The sequence below is a fragment of the Triturus cristatus genome, chromosome 6 (genome assembly GCF_964204655.1).
Source record: "Triturus cristatus chromosome 6, aTriCri1.1, whole genome shotgun sequence".
NCBI lineage: Eukaryota > Metazoa > Chordata > Amphibia > Caudata > Salamandridae > Triturus > Triturus cristatus.
The window spans coordinates 320,990,148-321,005,914 of NC_140589.1; the positions used below are offsets into that span (position 1 = coordinate 320,990,148).

Sequence of the window (15,767 nt, forward strand, 5' to 3'; positions counted from 1 at the left end):
AGTGTTCTTGTTCGATGTTGAATCTTAGAAGGCCCTTGTGCCTTCTGTTTATTGGGATGTGAAGATAGGCATCCTTGAGGTCCACGGTGACCATGAAGTCCCCTTCCCTTATCTGTGGTAGAACCTCCTGCAGTGAAGTCATTTTGAACCTTTGCGTTCTGATGACCTTGTTTAGGTAACGGAGGTCTAGTATGGGTCTGAGGTCTCCGTCTACCTTCGGAACCACGAAGTAGTTTGAGTAGACCCCTTTGTTGCGTTCTCTGAACGGCACTGTCTCTATGGCTCCCTTTTGCAGGAGTTTCCGCGTTTCTTCTCTGAGTATTGCCAGTTCTTGGGCCGATCTCAGTCTTCCCCTTGGTTTCCTGTTTGGAGGTCTTTTCTCCAAATCTACGCAGTACCCGTACTGCACAACGTTCCGTATCCACTTGTCTGTGGTTATACGCCGCCACTCCTGAAGGTAGAACCTCAGTCTTCCGCCTACTGGTGTCGTATGCTCGTAGGCTCTTGAATTCTCTCTTCCCCCTGATGACACTTTTTTGCGCCTCACCCTTGGGGTCCTGACGAGGGTAGGCGTCCTCTTGCGTGCTGAGTCACTTTGTCGAGGGCTGTTCGCCCCCTCTCCTCCTTTGGCCACGTCCGTTCCCTCTCCCGCGAAAGGACTGGCCCCGAGGTTGATATTGCCAGGTTTGCTTCTGTTGACCTTGTCCGTGACCTTCACCCTGCTGACTTTGTTGGAACGCCTGGTGCGACGTCCCCTGCTGGCTTCCTCCCCTACCGTAGGGTCTTCTCGAGGGATTTCCTCGCCTCATTCCCCTCAGCTGTAGGGCCCCCATGGACCTGGCCGTCTCGTTTTCTTTTTTCAGCTGGGTGAGCTTGTCGTCCACTGTTGCTCCGAACAGTGTCTCTCCATTGAAGGGGGTGCCAAGGATGTTGTTCTGCACTTCCGGCTTGAATCCCGAGATTCGTAGCCATGCATGCCTCCTCTCTGTGACCCCTATGGCCATGAGTCTTGCTGAAGTCTCTGCCCCATCCAACGCCGTCTTTATACAGGAGTTGGCGATGTTTTTGCCTTCATCTATCAGGTGAGAGGCTCTCTGCCGGAATTCTTCGGGGAGGTGCTTTACTAACTCCCCCATCTCATCCCAGTGCTGGTACTGGTGTCTATTGAGGAGTGCATTTGAATTCGCCATGCGCCAGTGCATTGCGGCGTTCCTCTCGACCTTTCTTCCTGTGAGGTCAATCCTCCTGCTCTCCTTATCCGGGGGTGGGCCCGAAGTTGCTGGTACGTTGGCCCTTCTCCTGGCCGTGGAGGCTATGATGGAGTCCGCGGTCACGCTACCCTTGATGTAAGGGGGGTCCAGGGAGGAGTGCTTATATTTCTTCTCTGTCCTGGGCGTGATCGACCGGCAGGTTGCAGGTTCCTTGAAGGCTTCTCTCCCCTGATTCATCACGCTTTGTAGCATGGGGAGGAACTGGCTCCTTGTCTGGATGGGGAGCAGTGTCTCGACGAGAAAATCTGCTTTCGGTTTCTCCTCGTCGAGTTTGACGCCGAAGGCCATTGCTGCGCTCCTGACCACCATATTGTAGACCCCGATGTCGTCGGGTGGTGAAGGCCTCGAAGGGTACGTGTCCACGGGCTCTTCCGGGATTTCGGTGTCGAGATCGTGCCATTCGACGTCGTTGCTGGTAGATGCCGCCAATTCGTAGAACGACCGTTGGTCTTCTTCCTCGGCTTCTTCCTCATAATAGGGCTCTTCTTCCTCTTCGAGGTCCCTTGTCAGCCCTTCGGCGTCGAACTCGTCGTCGACCTCCTCGACGTCCGCCGATGGAACCGTTGGAATCTTGAATTCCTTCATTCTGGCGTCGAACTCCTTCTTTCTTTGAAGGATGTTCTCCATTTCGGCCTCGAGCCGCCTCTTCTTCTTCTCCATCTCGGAGATGCTTTCGGCGTCGGCCGCGGGTCTTTTCGATGAACCTTGCGTCGACGTCGAACGTTCTTTCTGCGTCGATCGGCCCGTTTCATGGGATGCTTTCGACGACCCTTGCCTTTCGGCGTCTTTCGGCACCGGGGAGTCCTTATCTAAGGATCCGCTCGGCCTCTTGTCCGTGGTTCCCCCTTTGGACGTCGAAGTTTTCGGCGCCGGGGCTCCCTTCGTGGACTTTGACTCAGATTTTCTCGAGTCACCCTCGTGTTGTCGAGGTACTTTTTGTTTTGCGCTCGACGATTCTCTTACCTCGTCTTCTTTTTTCTTGTCGGTCTCTACGACCGTGAAGTTTTCGGCTGTCTCGGCGACGTTGTCCTCGTCGTCTGAGGAGAGGCCCAGAGCGTAGAGCGTCGGGGGCTTCCCCTTGCCGTCCATGCTGGCGTTGGCCCTTCTCTGCCGCTCTCTCACCCTGAGTGTCTTCGGCGCGAAGGCTGAGCAGGCGTTGCAGTCGATACTCTGGTGATCGACCGGTAGGCAGAGGTTGCAGACCGGATGCTGGTCTCTCTGCGCGAACTTGTGGTGGCAGTTTGGGCAGAACTTGAATGGCGTCTTGTCCATTGCGCTCAGGGTCTCTGAGCGTGCATTCTCCAAGGCCGTCGAAGAAAAAAGGGCGCTGGTCCTCCTTTCTTCGCGCTCCTGATGAAATCTTTTCCTTTCCTGATATCTTCTAGTGTTTCTATCGACGAAACTCGCTTTTCTTCCTTCTTCCTTCGAGTGTAATTCTGGAGCTTCCCGATGACGATCCAGACCCAACGGCGGAAAAAAGAATCTGAAGATGGCGCCCCAAAGGTGGGACTTCCGCAGGAAGCACGACGACGTCACGGGAGGTGCACCAAATGGTGTACGTCGACGCCCACCTGGGCTACAAAAAAAAAAAAAAAAAAAAAAAACAAAGAAAAGACTACGAATCCGGACCCAACCACAAGATCGCGGAATAATGCACAGCATAGTGAATCCAGAAAGATTCACGCTGCAAAAGAACATGTTTCTCCAACTCTTCTGTAGGAAAGTGCCTGTTTTTGACACTGACACCCCCACTTTATATCTAGTATTTGATACAATTTTGACAGAAGTGCACTAGGTGCCTGCTACACAGGTCTCCACTGCCAGTTCTCTTTCCCTAAAACTGTACAATTGTTGCCACAATTGGCAATACCTTTAGCACTCCCTGTAAGTCCCTAATAAAGGGTACCCCTCGTATCTAGGGCAGGGAGGCTGAATAGTGTCCGTAAGGGCTGCAGCACACACATGCAAACTGCATTTGTAGGCTGCGTGACATGGTGCAGAGAAAAGTGAATTCACTGCACAGGACACCTCCTGGGTGCCAGGCCTGCAGACACTGCATATAATATAAGTAAGTCACCCCTACAGCAGGCCTTACAGCCCTGAGGCAGGGTGCATTACATTAAATGTGAGGACATACCTGCCTGAGAAGACAAGCCCCTGTGATGTCCATGTCAATGCAGTGAACAGGGAAGCCATTTTGAGTACACGTACTGGGCACTGGTGATTACGAGTTCCCCAGCTACATGATGGCTTCACTGAAAATAGAGATGTTTGATATCATACACCTCGTATTACTAACCCACACTGACTCCAGTGATGGATCTATTAATACATGAACCCAGAGGGCATCTTAGAGGTGCCCCCCGAAAACCTACCAACTACTAGTGTGCTGGCTGACTGGTGTAGATCAGCCTGCTACCACAGATAGGTTTCTGACCCCCTGTAGGTGAGAGCCCACACTCTCTGACGGCACAAACAAGGCCTGCTCCGGCCGGAGGTGTTGTCACCTCCTCCAAGCAGAATTGCTAAGTAATCAGCATATCAAGGCAGGATGCTTGAAAGGCCTCTGGTGCCTTTGATATGCGATCCTAGCTTCCCCCAGACATGAGAGATACCAACCCCTGCCCTGAGGCCCATTTGGGACCAGACCAGGTGGGAAAATTGGATAGTCAGGGGGCATGTTCCCTATCAGGCTATTAATACCCCTAAGGTGGGCTATCTGATGTGAACACGAAAACGAGAATTCCACCATCTTGGTTTTTGGTGTTATGCCAGGAACCGGAAGTGGTCATATAGAGGATCTAGTCACCCTAAAGGTAATTGGCTGGTACCTGTAAATCGTTCTAAATGCCCCTAAATTGAGTTTTAAGGGGCACCCCTGATACCAGGAACTTAGATTTCGATGGATCAAGAAGAAGAGGAAAAAGAAGAGCCATGAAATATCGAGAACTAAAGATTGCCGTCAAACCCTGCCTGCCTGCACCAGTCTCGACATCATGACACAGTGACTCGTCCTGCAGCTGAGCAACTACCAAGAACCCCGGCAGAATGCCAGCCGCTCGCAAATTGCCAGCAATCTCTTTTGGAGTAGGGGAGCTACTCCCCTGCAGTCTGCAGGACTGAAGAAGAGTCTGGTTTACTGTGTTGCCGCCTGCCAGCCAGCCCGATGTAGCAGCCACCCAGGTAGAGGTACCTGTGCTCCTGAAGGTGAGATCTATCCCCCAGCAAGTGTGAAGACACCAGCACTAACCGGAGCCACACAGCACCAATACTAGGGGTACCAGACCCCTTGCAGCAAGCAAGGCCTGTTTATGTTCAGTCAGGACTCTAACAGCACTGAGACTGACCAGCCATCGAATGACGTCAGCACCAAAGAGACCCACTTGCAGAGTGACCCTGCTGTTCTTATTTTGCACCCTCAAGTGGAGAGATTGCAAGGGCCTTTGACACACAGAGCCCAGCCGACCGATCTACTCTGCACCCAAGAGCCCCAGCCCAGGTACTGACGAACCAGCTGTGCCCACTTGCTCCCAGGGACCTTTTGACCCGAGCTCCCTGATGGGAGCTCCCGGACTGGTCCCCAAGTCTGCAGCCTGTTTTTAGGTGCCCCCCTTCTTTCCACCTGCTTAGTGCCCAAAGCTACCAACCCTACCAGTACTTCTGCACCTGGGCGCCCCAGGTCAAGTAACAAGTAACTGCTGGTGGTGCTTTGGGACTTTGCCCCCTATGACCATAAGTCCAGAAGGAGACCCCCAGAAACCGACCCGTAAATAACTATGCAACATATGCCTTTTCCCCCATAGGAAAGCATTGCTGCGTAAAGACGCAAGAAAGTGAACTGCTTACTTACCTGTAAAATTCAATATTTGAAAAATTATTTACTTAATAACGATGTTTTTGGTAGCAAAATGTATATAAAAAATACTACTTATTTTTCTAAATTGGTCTCTGATTTATTCTTGAGTGTATGTCTCATTTATTCCCTCTGTCAGTACAACAAATGCTTAGCACTACCCTCTGATAAGCCTAAACGGCTCAACCACACTGCCACAGAAGAGAACATTTAGTGATAGCACTTTTGCCTCTGGAAACCAATAAGGGTTGCCTGGACTCTTTACATAGTGTACCTCTTTTTGGCCCACTATATAAAGAGCCAGCTTCCTACAGCAAGGGTGCCTGCGTTATGGGCAGGATTGTTTTTGTGCAGGAAGGTGTAAAATCCTGCATAAAAACAATCCAAAGAGGCATTTTCCTCTTTCTGTGTGTGAGGCCGAATGCATTACGCATAAAACGAGGAAAGAGAAAAAAAGATTTTTTTTTTCCTTGTTACACCATCCTCTGGGAGGTGCACCGATTTGAGGCAATCCTAAATTTACAAACTTTTGAAAATCTGCATTGTGTGAAATCCGTGGGTAAATGAACGGGAACACCCATTCTCCACCCATATAACTTAAGAAAGCGCAAGCACCTGCGTTGCTTTACATTTCTTTACCAAGCCACGCCAGGCCGGGCAAATCACCCCTTGCACAGCACTGTAAATCTGAATTAAGAAACTGCGCTTCATTGCATCTCCCTGTGTGACACAAAGACAAAGCTACTCCTTAACCTCTTCTATGCCCATGACGAGATAGTCTCGTCATGGAGCGCGGTTGCGCTGTGCCCATGACAAGACTATCTCGTCATGGACCCCACCCGCTAATGCAATGCCCGGCACAGGAGGGGGAAAGGGCGGGGCACTCAAGGGGTTAATAAATCTGGCCCTTGATGCTCTCAGGGTAGTAAAGGACAGCTATAGATGGTCAATCCAGAAACTGAAGGCAATAAGGAACTTAGATTCAGCCAAAAGATTAAAGCTCCCTCATTGCCAACATTAGCCAGTTGGTAGTTTGATTTAGGGAAGGAAATATACTTTATTCAGCAGATAAGTATATAGAATAGTTAAAACTAAGATAACATAGAAGATACCAGCACCTTCTGGGCTGACATCCGACCCCAGACATTTCATAGCTCCCTTGCAATAGCTTTACATTGACACTGGACAAGAGCCCAATCTTATCCTATGGGCTTGGTCACGAATAAATTATGGAAGCACTCAGGTCTCTTCTATTTTTAACATTATTGCCAGGGGATATAGATAGGGATGCTATATTTCAAATTCTACTTTGATGATACAGCTCTGTTACCAAACATAAAACTGTTTATAGCAATTATGCAGTAATAGCTGAAACAAAATATGTCCTCAAAAACCCACCACTTAGAAAAACAAGATCCACACTTGAAAAAAGTCTTACATGCTTCTGTCTGGGTGATGTTCTGTCACCTGCTGACTGGTCACCGGTATCCACTTAGGAACACTGTCCTATCAGCTGTAAGCCAGGCCAGCTGTAATCTAGGGGTAAAGGTCTGGACTGGTCCTTATACCCTGATACTACAGATCAAAAAATAGTGGTAGATTTTCCACCATAACATCCCAAAGGTTGCTTACATTTAGGCGTGTATATCTCAGAATGTTTTTCAGGAGCATCCAAAGAACCAGGGGTACTTACAGCAGTCAATGGTGACATCTTTAACAAATGGAAACTTATATTGTATATTTTGAGTCAGACCCCACACAGACTGACTGTAGGGCTCAAGAAAGGTCAGAACAGGCATGCACATGCATGGAATGATGCAGGTTCACCTTTCTCTGTAAGGGTAAGGGAGGAGCTCCTTAATACCGCTTGAGACCCTGAATCCTGTTGATGCAACCTCATGGATCCTAGACAAGCCCAGTCCATTAAGCTGTCCTCACACAAGTCTCTCCTATCATCTTGTCACTGAACAGGTCTTTCTGGATATCATGAAGAATCTCATGGCAAGCGTTCCTTCAAGGTGCATAGATCTTCTTTCTTTCTTCGTGTCATACCTCAAAGTGAACTCTACAGGCTTTCCAGTTTTGCAGCTGGACGGCAGACAACTACAGAAAGGTTTCTCTCTTGATTTGCAGTCTTCCGTTCCCGCACTCATGCACATACATACCTGGTGTCCTGATTACAAAACACAAACAAAGTCCTGATAGAGTCGTCCAATAACCGTGTCCCTCTGAAAGGAAAGGAAGTATGCCAGATCCAACGAGATAGTCGGCAGCTTTTAAATGCTTGTAGTCTCCTTCAATCCTGTAGGAGCATCTGGTTGCTGCTGCTGGTCAGATTTTGCAGCCTTCTCTGCCAAGAGTCTACACTTAGACCAGTTCAAATGAGCTAGTTGTGAAATGTATATGCCACCATCAGGATGTTCAAATCTGTTCCTATTACCAATAGATATGTTTTAAACTCAAGAAATGGAGAATAAATTAATCCATCCAGGTAAAGGAAATCTACATCATGATCCAGCTGGCAGGCTGAGATGCCTCAGACACCATATGCTCAACATAAATAAACCACGAGTTTGTGCAGCACAAACTCAGAAACCGAAGAACACTTCCATTCACCAGTCCACTAGTTTGCACGTATGCCATGTACTCACACTATTCATCATCTATATATGTTCCAGTGAAGGAACTGAAATAGCTATTACAGTGAGAGCTGGTATGAAGTCTCCCCACATGGGTACTGGTAACAATTATTCAGGAGTTTTCACCTGCACACTTTGATTAGAATCATGCTACCCTCGCCATCAGTTACCACTTAGGTTGATATGGTGACAGCTTTGCTCATATACAAGAGGGGTACAATTTGAGTGTTCCCTTGAAATCACAGCATGGCTTTGATGTCAACAAATATAGGAACATGGAAGCATGCCTGTGAGCTTGACAATCATGAGGATGTCTAGATACAAATGCAAGGATAGAGCAACACAGCTTTCCAAAATCAGGCCGGGGAACAAGAGGTCCCTGCAACCTGGCCCTCAACTAGTGGGGCCTACCTGTTAGACAGCTTTTGTGATCAGCGAATTGCTTCATAAAATTATTTAATTGATCTACGTGATGTGACACGGGGTGACATTCACATATGTGAGATATTTTACAATGACAACACTTAATCAGTCTACTTGATGGTAATGTGAATAACACATAATAAACAAGCATTGGCAAAGCCAATAGGTCTCACCTACATAAGCGCTATTGGCTTTGGCAAAGTGTTTTTGACATGCTCTACACCAGTGTGGCTTCTGTTCAGCATGGTTGAAAGTTAATCGCGTGAAGTGTCCTAGAGTGGAGTGGGGGCTGTAGAGTGTCATAGGCTGGATTTGTTGGAGTAGTGTGTTGTAGAGTGGAGTAGTGGGGAGTAGAGTTGAGTAGAGGGGAAGAGGGTTCTGTGGTTCAGTGGCAGAGAGTGTCGTAGAGTGCAGCGTCATATAGTGCAGGGTCGTAGACTGGGTAGAGTGGAGTGGCATAGAGTGGAGTAGAGTGAGGTGGAATAGTGTGGAGTAGGTTGGAATAGATTAAGGTAGTGGGGTGAATTGGGCTGGAGTAAATTGGGGGATTGCAATGGGGCACAGTGGGGTGGATTTGAGTAGACTAGGGTGGATTAGACTGTTGTGGAGTTGGGTGGATTGAAGAGGTGTGTACTGGATGGGGTGGATTACACTGGAGTGGGGTGGGGTGGATTGAAATGGGATGGTGTAGGATTGATTGGATTAGGGTGGGGTGGACTGGAGAAGGGTGGATTGGAGTTGGGTGGTTTGGATTGGAGTGAAGTGGACTGGAATGGGGTGGACTGGAGTGAGGTGAAATGGAAAGAGGTGGCATAGAGTGGGATGAAATGGAGTGGGTTGAAGTGGATTGGGGTGGGCGGACTGGTTTGCCGTGGGGTGGTTTGGATTGAATGGGGTGGACTGGATTGGAGTGGGGTGGATTGGATTGGGGTGAACTGGAGAGGGATGGGATGTGGTGGGTTGGAGTGAGGTAAAATGGATTTGGCTGGATTGGATTGGTGTGGGGTGGACTGAAGTGGGTGGATTGGATTGGATTGGAGTGGGGTGGATTGGAGTGGAGTGGATTGGAGTGCGGCATATTGGAGTGCGGCAGACTGGATTGGATTGGAGTGGGGCAGATTGCTTTGGATTAGAGTGTGGCAGATTGTTTTGGATTGGAGGGGGGAACATTGTTTTGGATTGGAGTATTGCAGACTGGAGTGGGGAAGATTGGGGTGGGTTGGGAGGATTTGAGCGTGGTGGATTGGATTTGGATAAGTGGTTTGGAATGAGTCGGGTGGATTGGTGTGGACTGGATTGGGTGGAGCAGATTAGTGTGGGGTGGGGTGGACTGGCTTGAATTGGAGTGAGGTGGATTAGGGTGTAATGCACGATTATGTGTCCAGAGAGAGGAATGGAAATGATGTTAAGCCTGCCTTGACAAATTATGAGGCTGTAAAGAAGGGTGCCACACAAGCCAATAAATGGTAAGAAACGGGCGAGCTCCAAGCCCTTTTTGTTAACAACAGTGCCACGCACACGAGACACATGCGCTAGCACATGGTCTCGCAGGCTCTACCCTATAGAGGATATGAATGAAAAGGATTCAGTTTTATTTTTTCTATCTAGGTCACTGCATTATTGTGTATATCTGTGTTTTGATATAGCAGATCCCATGCACTAAAATTCAGTGGCAAAAATCATACCTTCTGTTCCTAATTCTTCGTCCTCATTGTCTGTGCTACTTAGTTTCTCTGGATCACTCTCCAGGACATCGCTTGCTGTACCTCCTTCACTCGATAGACAGGGACTAACAAAATAGGACGCCAAGCCAAGCTCTTGTTCCAAGGTTGTTCGCACAAAAGACGAAGAGTTCACTAAACGGAGATCACAGTACCTTAAAGACCTGCAGGAACGGAAACAGTATGAAAAAAAGTGTGCTACTAGATATAGTTGTTAGAATATCGTCTGACACAAATATCATGTTGTAAATATTGCCCCGTTGTTATTAATAGAAAATCTACACTAAATGGAATTATGTTTTCATATGTTCCGTGCATGATTTTATGGCAGACGGTATTCCTATAATGGTATTACGAAATAAAACTAAAAGTACCAGTCTTTTAAGTCAAGGTAAACATTTTATCACTGGTACAATTGGGAAAGTTGATCTTTCATGGTTCAAATGATTCTGTATTAAGATGCATTAATATGTTATGGATAGAAAATGAAAAATGAAAAATGTGGGAATGGAAAAATAAATGATACAAATCTATAATGGCCAATCAAAGTAAATATACAAATGAAGAGAAACAGGACAAAAACAAATGGCCTTAGTTTATGATTGGTGAGTATTATTTAATAAAATCAAATAACTGGAACGCCAGATGTAAGAGACCAGGATTAGATATATGAGACAAGCTTAAAGAAGATTTTGGGGAGTATTTCCTTTCTGATGCAGCCACATAGTGTAATATGAATTATCAAGGAATCTTGCAACCCAGTAGCAGGGCCATATCTTACAAGCTATTCAAGGTCAATGTTCTTTCTATATTTAAGTGATCAAGGCGAACAATTTAAAAGAGCGCCATTTAATGACAACCCAATATGAATACACTCTATCAGTGCAAAAAACATCATCATGAACAAAAAGCGGGTTGTAAAGCAGTTAAAGCGCTGCCAGTCTACTGTCTCATCTGGGGAAGGCTGGGTTGTACATTCCCTAATAAACTCTCCCATTCTCTAAAAACGGGAAACTCTGGAAGGTTGCATACAATTAGCTATAAAGTAACACAAATAGCCCTATGCACTTCTTTGTGCTATTTTGTGTAAAGAGGATGTCCCAGGGGTGGTACATGGGCGTCCTTGCAACCACCATTTGTTTATGATGTATTGCCTTCTTCGCTGAACATTTGCAGACAGTAATTTGTGCCAGGTTTACTTTTCACATATATAGTGGGAAACATTTGAAAGTAACTTTAGCATAGAATTTTGTACTGGAAGTATACCATTCCAGTACAACAATGCTAGACTCAGGTACACAGCTTTGAATTATGGTGCAAAGCTGTGTGCAGGTCGCTGGGCGAGGAAATTGCACACCAGCACTAGGGGAAAGAGCAGCCGTGCCACATATGGTGCTGTCCAGCTCTCTCCCTTTTACGTATCACAGCACAGTGCCCAAAGCAGTACATTTGCCCCTCGATGTCTGTATCAGATTGGATTTTTTCGAAAGTAAACAGACCATGTGGGGCCACTAAGGGTGGGTTAAAAGTATTATTATGAGTACCTTTGATTTCAAAGTTATCTTTATTCCAAAATATTGTTTGAAATTTTTTAATAAGCATAACTAAAGTGACACTCTGAAATTAGGGGTAGATCTGAGAGGAGAAGGAGAGGATGGAGGGATGGGGGCCTTTCATGTGTGAATGAGACATTTTACTGAAAACTCCTTAAGATGCTAAGCACAAATATGTAGTTGCAAAGTATACAGGTAGAAACATGAAGTTTCAAGAAGATATAAGGTGGATTAATGTAATCTTACCGTGGCAAAGACTCTCCCTGTGGATCCATACCACTGAATATCAGGATACAAGGCAAACCTTCCAGTTCTACATAGGTATGAGGCCGCCAATCTGTGTCATCAGTCCTCTGCCAGGTCTGTCATAAAGAACAGGAAAATCATATTTACAGTATTCATTTTACCACTAAAAGGATTGTTTTCATGGTCTAATATTACCACATTTCTTCACATTTGTCCCAGAAGAGACTCTGTTTCAGGTGTGTGCAGTGCACTCACAAATATTCTTAAATTCTAAGCTAAACTATTGTTGATATCAAGCACCTCTTTCATAAGCATCATCAAAAGTAGATTTTGTAAAACATGTCTTTAATGAATGACAATGTTCTAGCTACCCTTAAAGACATTTAACCCACAAAGTGAAGCCCTGCTCCAAGTAACTCTGGCTCAGGAGATACCAATATCGAAGGCCAAGTTACCCACCTTTATGTGTGGGACTCTAAGAGTTCCCTGGGATATCAGGAAATACTGTGGAATTGGTAATTCTAGGCGGATTCCCCTGGTTATTTCTCACCCCTTCTCCACATATGTAAATCCTGAAATGCAGCTGCTTTTAGCAGGTGGAGTCTCCCTCTGAATTACAACAGATCTGTGGATTTACTACAGATATCATATTTCTGATTAATCTAGTGTAACCAGCCCAATTAAAATTAACTTATAATGAGGGTGAAAGTGTACGGCTCTGCCAGCAAGACCATGCATGAACGTACCTGTTAATTAAAAGGCACTGGTCCATCTGGTAATCAGTGAAGAACGAGTCATGCAAACAGTAGCTTCCCTTCAGGAAATTGTCTTAAATATAACCTCTGTATTTTTTTAACAATGTAACTTGCTGTGCTACAAATGCATTTCATGGATGTTTATGTTTATTTGACTTACACAGCACCCTTGCCATAGCAAAACTGCTTCTAGGTGTGGAGGTATTGAGATGGCACAGATAGCAACAATTACAATGAGAGACCACCTTCAGTAGGCTGAGGTGGACAAGTCTGATAATGGATACATTTGTCAGGACCCTATCTTGGTGGTGCATGTGACAAATAAGCAATACACATCTGCAAGGCTAAGCTTTAGGTCATGAAGTGCATCTTGCTGTATATGTAAATTAATTTATTACAAAATGTTAAAAAGGCACAAACCTTTAGTTTCTCAATAAAGTATTTTCCTATGGATAATCCCGAGTCTGGAACTCCTAAAATAATTTCAAATTGATTTTCGAGGGCTAGCTTTTCTCTCACATGCCGGAGCCGCTCATAGGCCAAGGTAGCTAGAGGGACACATGGAACTCTGAGCAAAACCATGAGGCCGTGGCCACTTGCACACTGTTTTGGGGAATTTAAGAGGTTCTGAATGATTTCCAACGTTTCCACCGAGGTGTAACTCTTCATCTGGGAGAGCCCGCACACCACCATCAAGGCTGCTGAATAGTGCTGTATCAGCACGAAAGTCCTTATCACTGCACTGTGTAATTTTGGAAACCTGCAATAGGATGAGAATGGAACAGTGGGGATATTGTTATAAGTGACCAGAGTAAAGTGTTACATTTGCAGATATGTCCTCAAAGATCCAGAAAAATAAGGCTCTGGTGAGATTAGTATGCAAACCTTAGCACCAATTTCATTATCAGTGCTGTTTTGTGATGTAATCATTAATTAACTAATATGCCCCTCTGCATGGTACGAAGCATTAAAATCCATGTATATGCTCAAAATATTTTGCACACATAAGTACATTGTTGATGAATAATGTAACATCAATGAAAAACAGTAGGCAGGGTAGCACGACCTATAGATAGTAAGGGGCATGTTTAAGTGCCTTCACACAGCGCAGCAAGCCCCCTTCGCTGGGCGAAAGAGAAAGGGCAGGAATGTGCCATATTTAATATAATATGATACATTCCTGTCCTTTGCCTACACTGGAACCCTTTTGGCTGCCTAGCGTAAATGCAGACACCCTTGCACCTGGTGCAAGGGTGCCTGCATTGTGAGCAGGATTGCTTTTGTGGAGGAAGGGGCACCTTCCTCCTCAAAAACCATCCTCTGAGGCATTTTCCTCTCTCTATGTATGCTGCAGACTGAGGAGAAATAAAGATATTTCTCCTTGTTACACCTCGCATGGGAAGGAGTAGCATTTTGATGCATTCCTAGGTCTACCACTAATGGTAAATCTGGGAATATGCCAAAATCCATGGGTGGATGCGTGGGAATACGCTCAACCAATGGAATGCTGCCCTGGGGCAGAGTAAGGAAACGCAATGATTTGCGCTGAGTTGCATTACTCTGGATTTATCTAGTCATGCAGGACCACGCAAGGTGGCCTTGGGTGGCTTGATAAATCCGACGTAGGTTTTACTTCTCCAATTGCGTCCCCTTCCATGGTGCAAGGAAACCTTTGTGAATATGCCGCTGAAGCTAGAAGAGAACAGCAGACCTCTTTGTTAAGTATGGCACTGGCTTATAGTTTTGTGCTAACATGTTTCATGTGCAGATAGAAAAAAGAAACAGAAGTAATTAGCATGTACCATAAATCAGTACACTACACTGTTATTTGCACTACATTCGAATACAGATCAGGAGCAACATGCAAAAGAGCAAGGGTAACACATAAGAGTCTGAGGGCGCAACGGGCGTTTGCACTCGCTTTGTGCGCCCTGCGGCACTTTGATATTACAGAAGGGGCACATTAAGCGCCAGCACTATCTGCAAGGGGCGTTGCCTAATTTGCATGGGGGTGCGCCCCATGCAAATGAGGGAATCCCTCTGCGCCCGTGCTGTATTACAGACGCAGGGACAGTGGCAAAGAAGTAAGGAGTCGCACTGACAGGGCACCAGTGCGCCCACTGAGAGCAGCCCTCTGCGGGTGGTACATGGGGTCCTATGGACCCCCCAGACATCCCCTTTAAAGGTGTAGGCAGGTTGCCGCATGCACTGTGAAACACGGAGCGGCTTCAAAGCAGCGGCTCCATATTTCACTTGAATGTGCTGCCCCCAAGGCAGCACGAGTTCGTGGCTGCCTTGAGGCAGCGCATTCTAAGTAATAGGGTGGACTTTTTCTGTTTGTTTTTTCTGTTTGTGCAAGGTGCAAACAGGGAAAGTACACCCTAATACATAATATGGCCCCAGGACTTCCAGCATTAGAAACTAGCTCAAGTACTGCTATGAATTGTATTGGGAACATTGGACACTTGCATCCGTAGCAAGCACCTTACTGTAAAGAACTGACTGAAACATACAGAGAAGAAGCCAATATTTCCTTAAATGCTCCAGTATGGAACCTCAGAAATGATTTGTTTATTATTGTGCAAATATATTGAATATTGTGTTAGTCCTATCTAAAACCCAACATGCCCCAGGCTTTGTTGCTAACTTTTACAGGACTAACTGGAAACAAAATTGAGGGATTGAACAAGGCATTAGCATTCAATGTGGCAATGAGCACATTTTAAGATGACATCTAAAAATAACCATTACTGTTTGCAAAGGTAGCTGCTTATGCGGCTGAACTTCGAGTCATACAAATGTACTGAATATTTGGAGTTTGCCTCAGGACCAAATTAGGGAGAATGAGGTGATTTTACTGTGTTGTTATGCAATGCAACAAAATAGTAGACTCCTGCAGGGAAATCCAGTGATTTATCTTTTAATGTAGACCTACGGTGGTTGTTGGCTTCTGTTCAACAGTCTGCCTTTTTATTTATAGATGTTTGAGGCTTGTCAAGACCCACAGGCCAATGCCCTTTTTGGGTCAAGCTTAGCACTGCGCGCATGCGCTGTTCGGCTTCTTGTAGCTACTCTCTGTGGGTCTGACTCCTCCCACGCATTGGATTGGCTTTTGCATGTGTCTTTTCACAATCAAAGCCTGCAAATGGCTAAAGGTGGGTGCATCTCCCACCTCTTCTGAAAGGTTAACTCCCATGGCGTTTTGCCGCAGCAGCGAGCAGCAGCGCACAAGGCGGCAGCTGCAGTGCCTCCTTGTTAGATCTCTGCATTGATCAAAAGGCAGCTAGGGGATACAGATCTTGCTCC

The 15,767-nt window shown here is 46.1% G+C and overlaps 1 protein-coding gene across 3 annotated transcripts in view; it reads right to left on the minus strand.

The window, feature by feature from the left end:
* The window catches only part of GREB1 (growth regulating estrogen receptor binding 1), a 637,715-nt gene that overhangs the window by 153,601 nt on the left and 468,347 nt on the right, over positions 1 to 15,767 (minus strand). For all 3 annotated transcript variants that reach the window (XM_085610685.1, XM_085610682.1, XM_085610683.1), the window contains 3 exons: positions 12,882 to 13,221; positions 11,707 to 11,822; positions 9,872 to 10,071 (listed from right to left, as the gene is read on the minus strand). In XM_085610685.1, the coding sequence (XP_085466811.1) occupies positions 9,872 to 10,071; positions 11,707 to 11,822; positions 12,882 to 13,221 (656 nt within the window). The remainder of the gene's footprint in view (positions 1 to 9,871; positions 10,072 to 11,706; positions 11,823 to 12,881; positions 13,222 to 15,767) is intronic.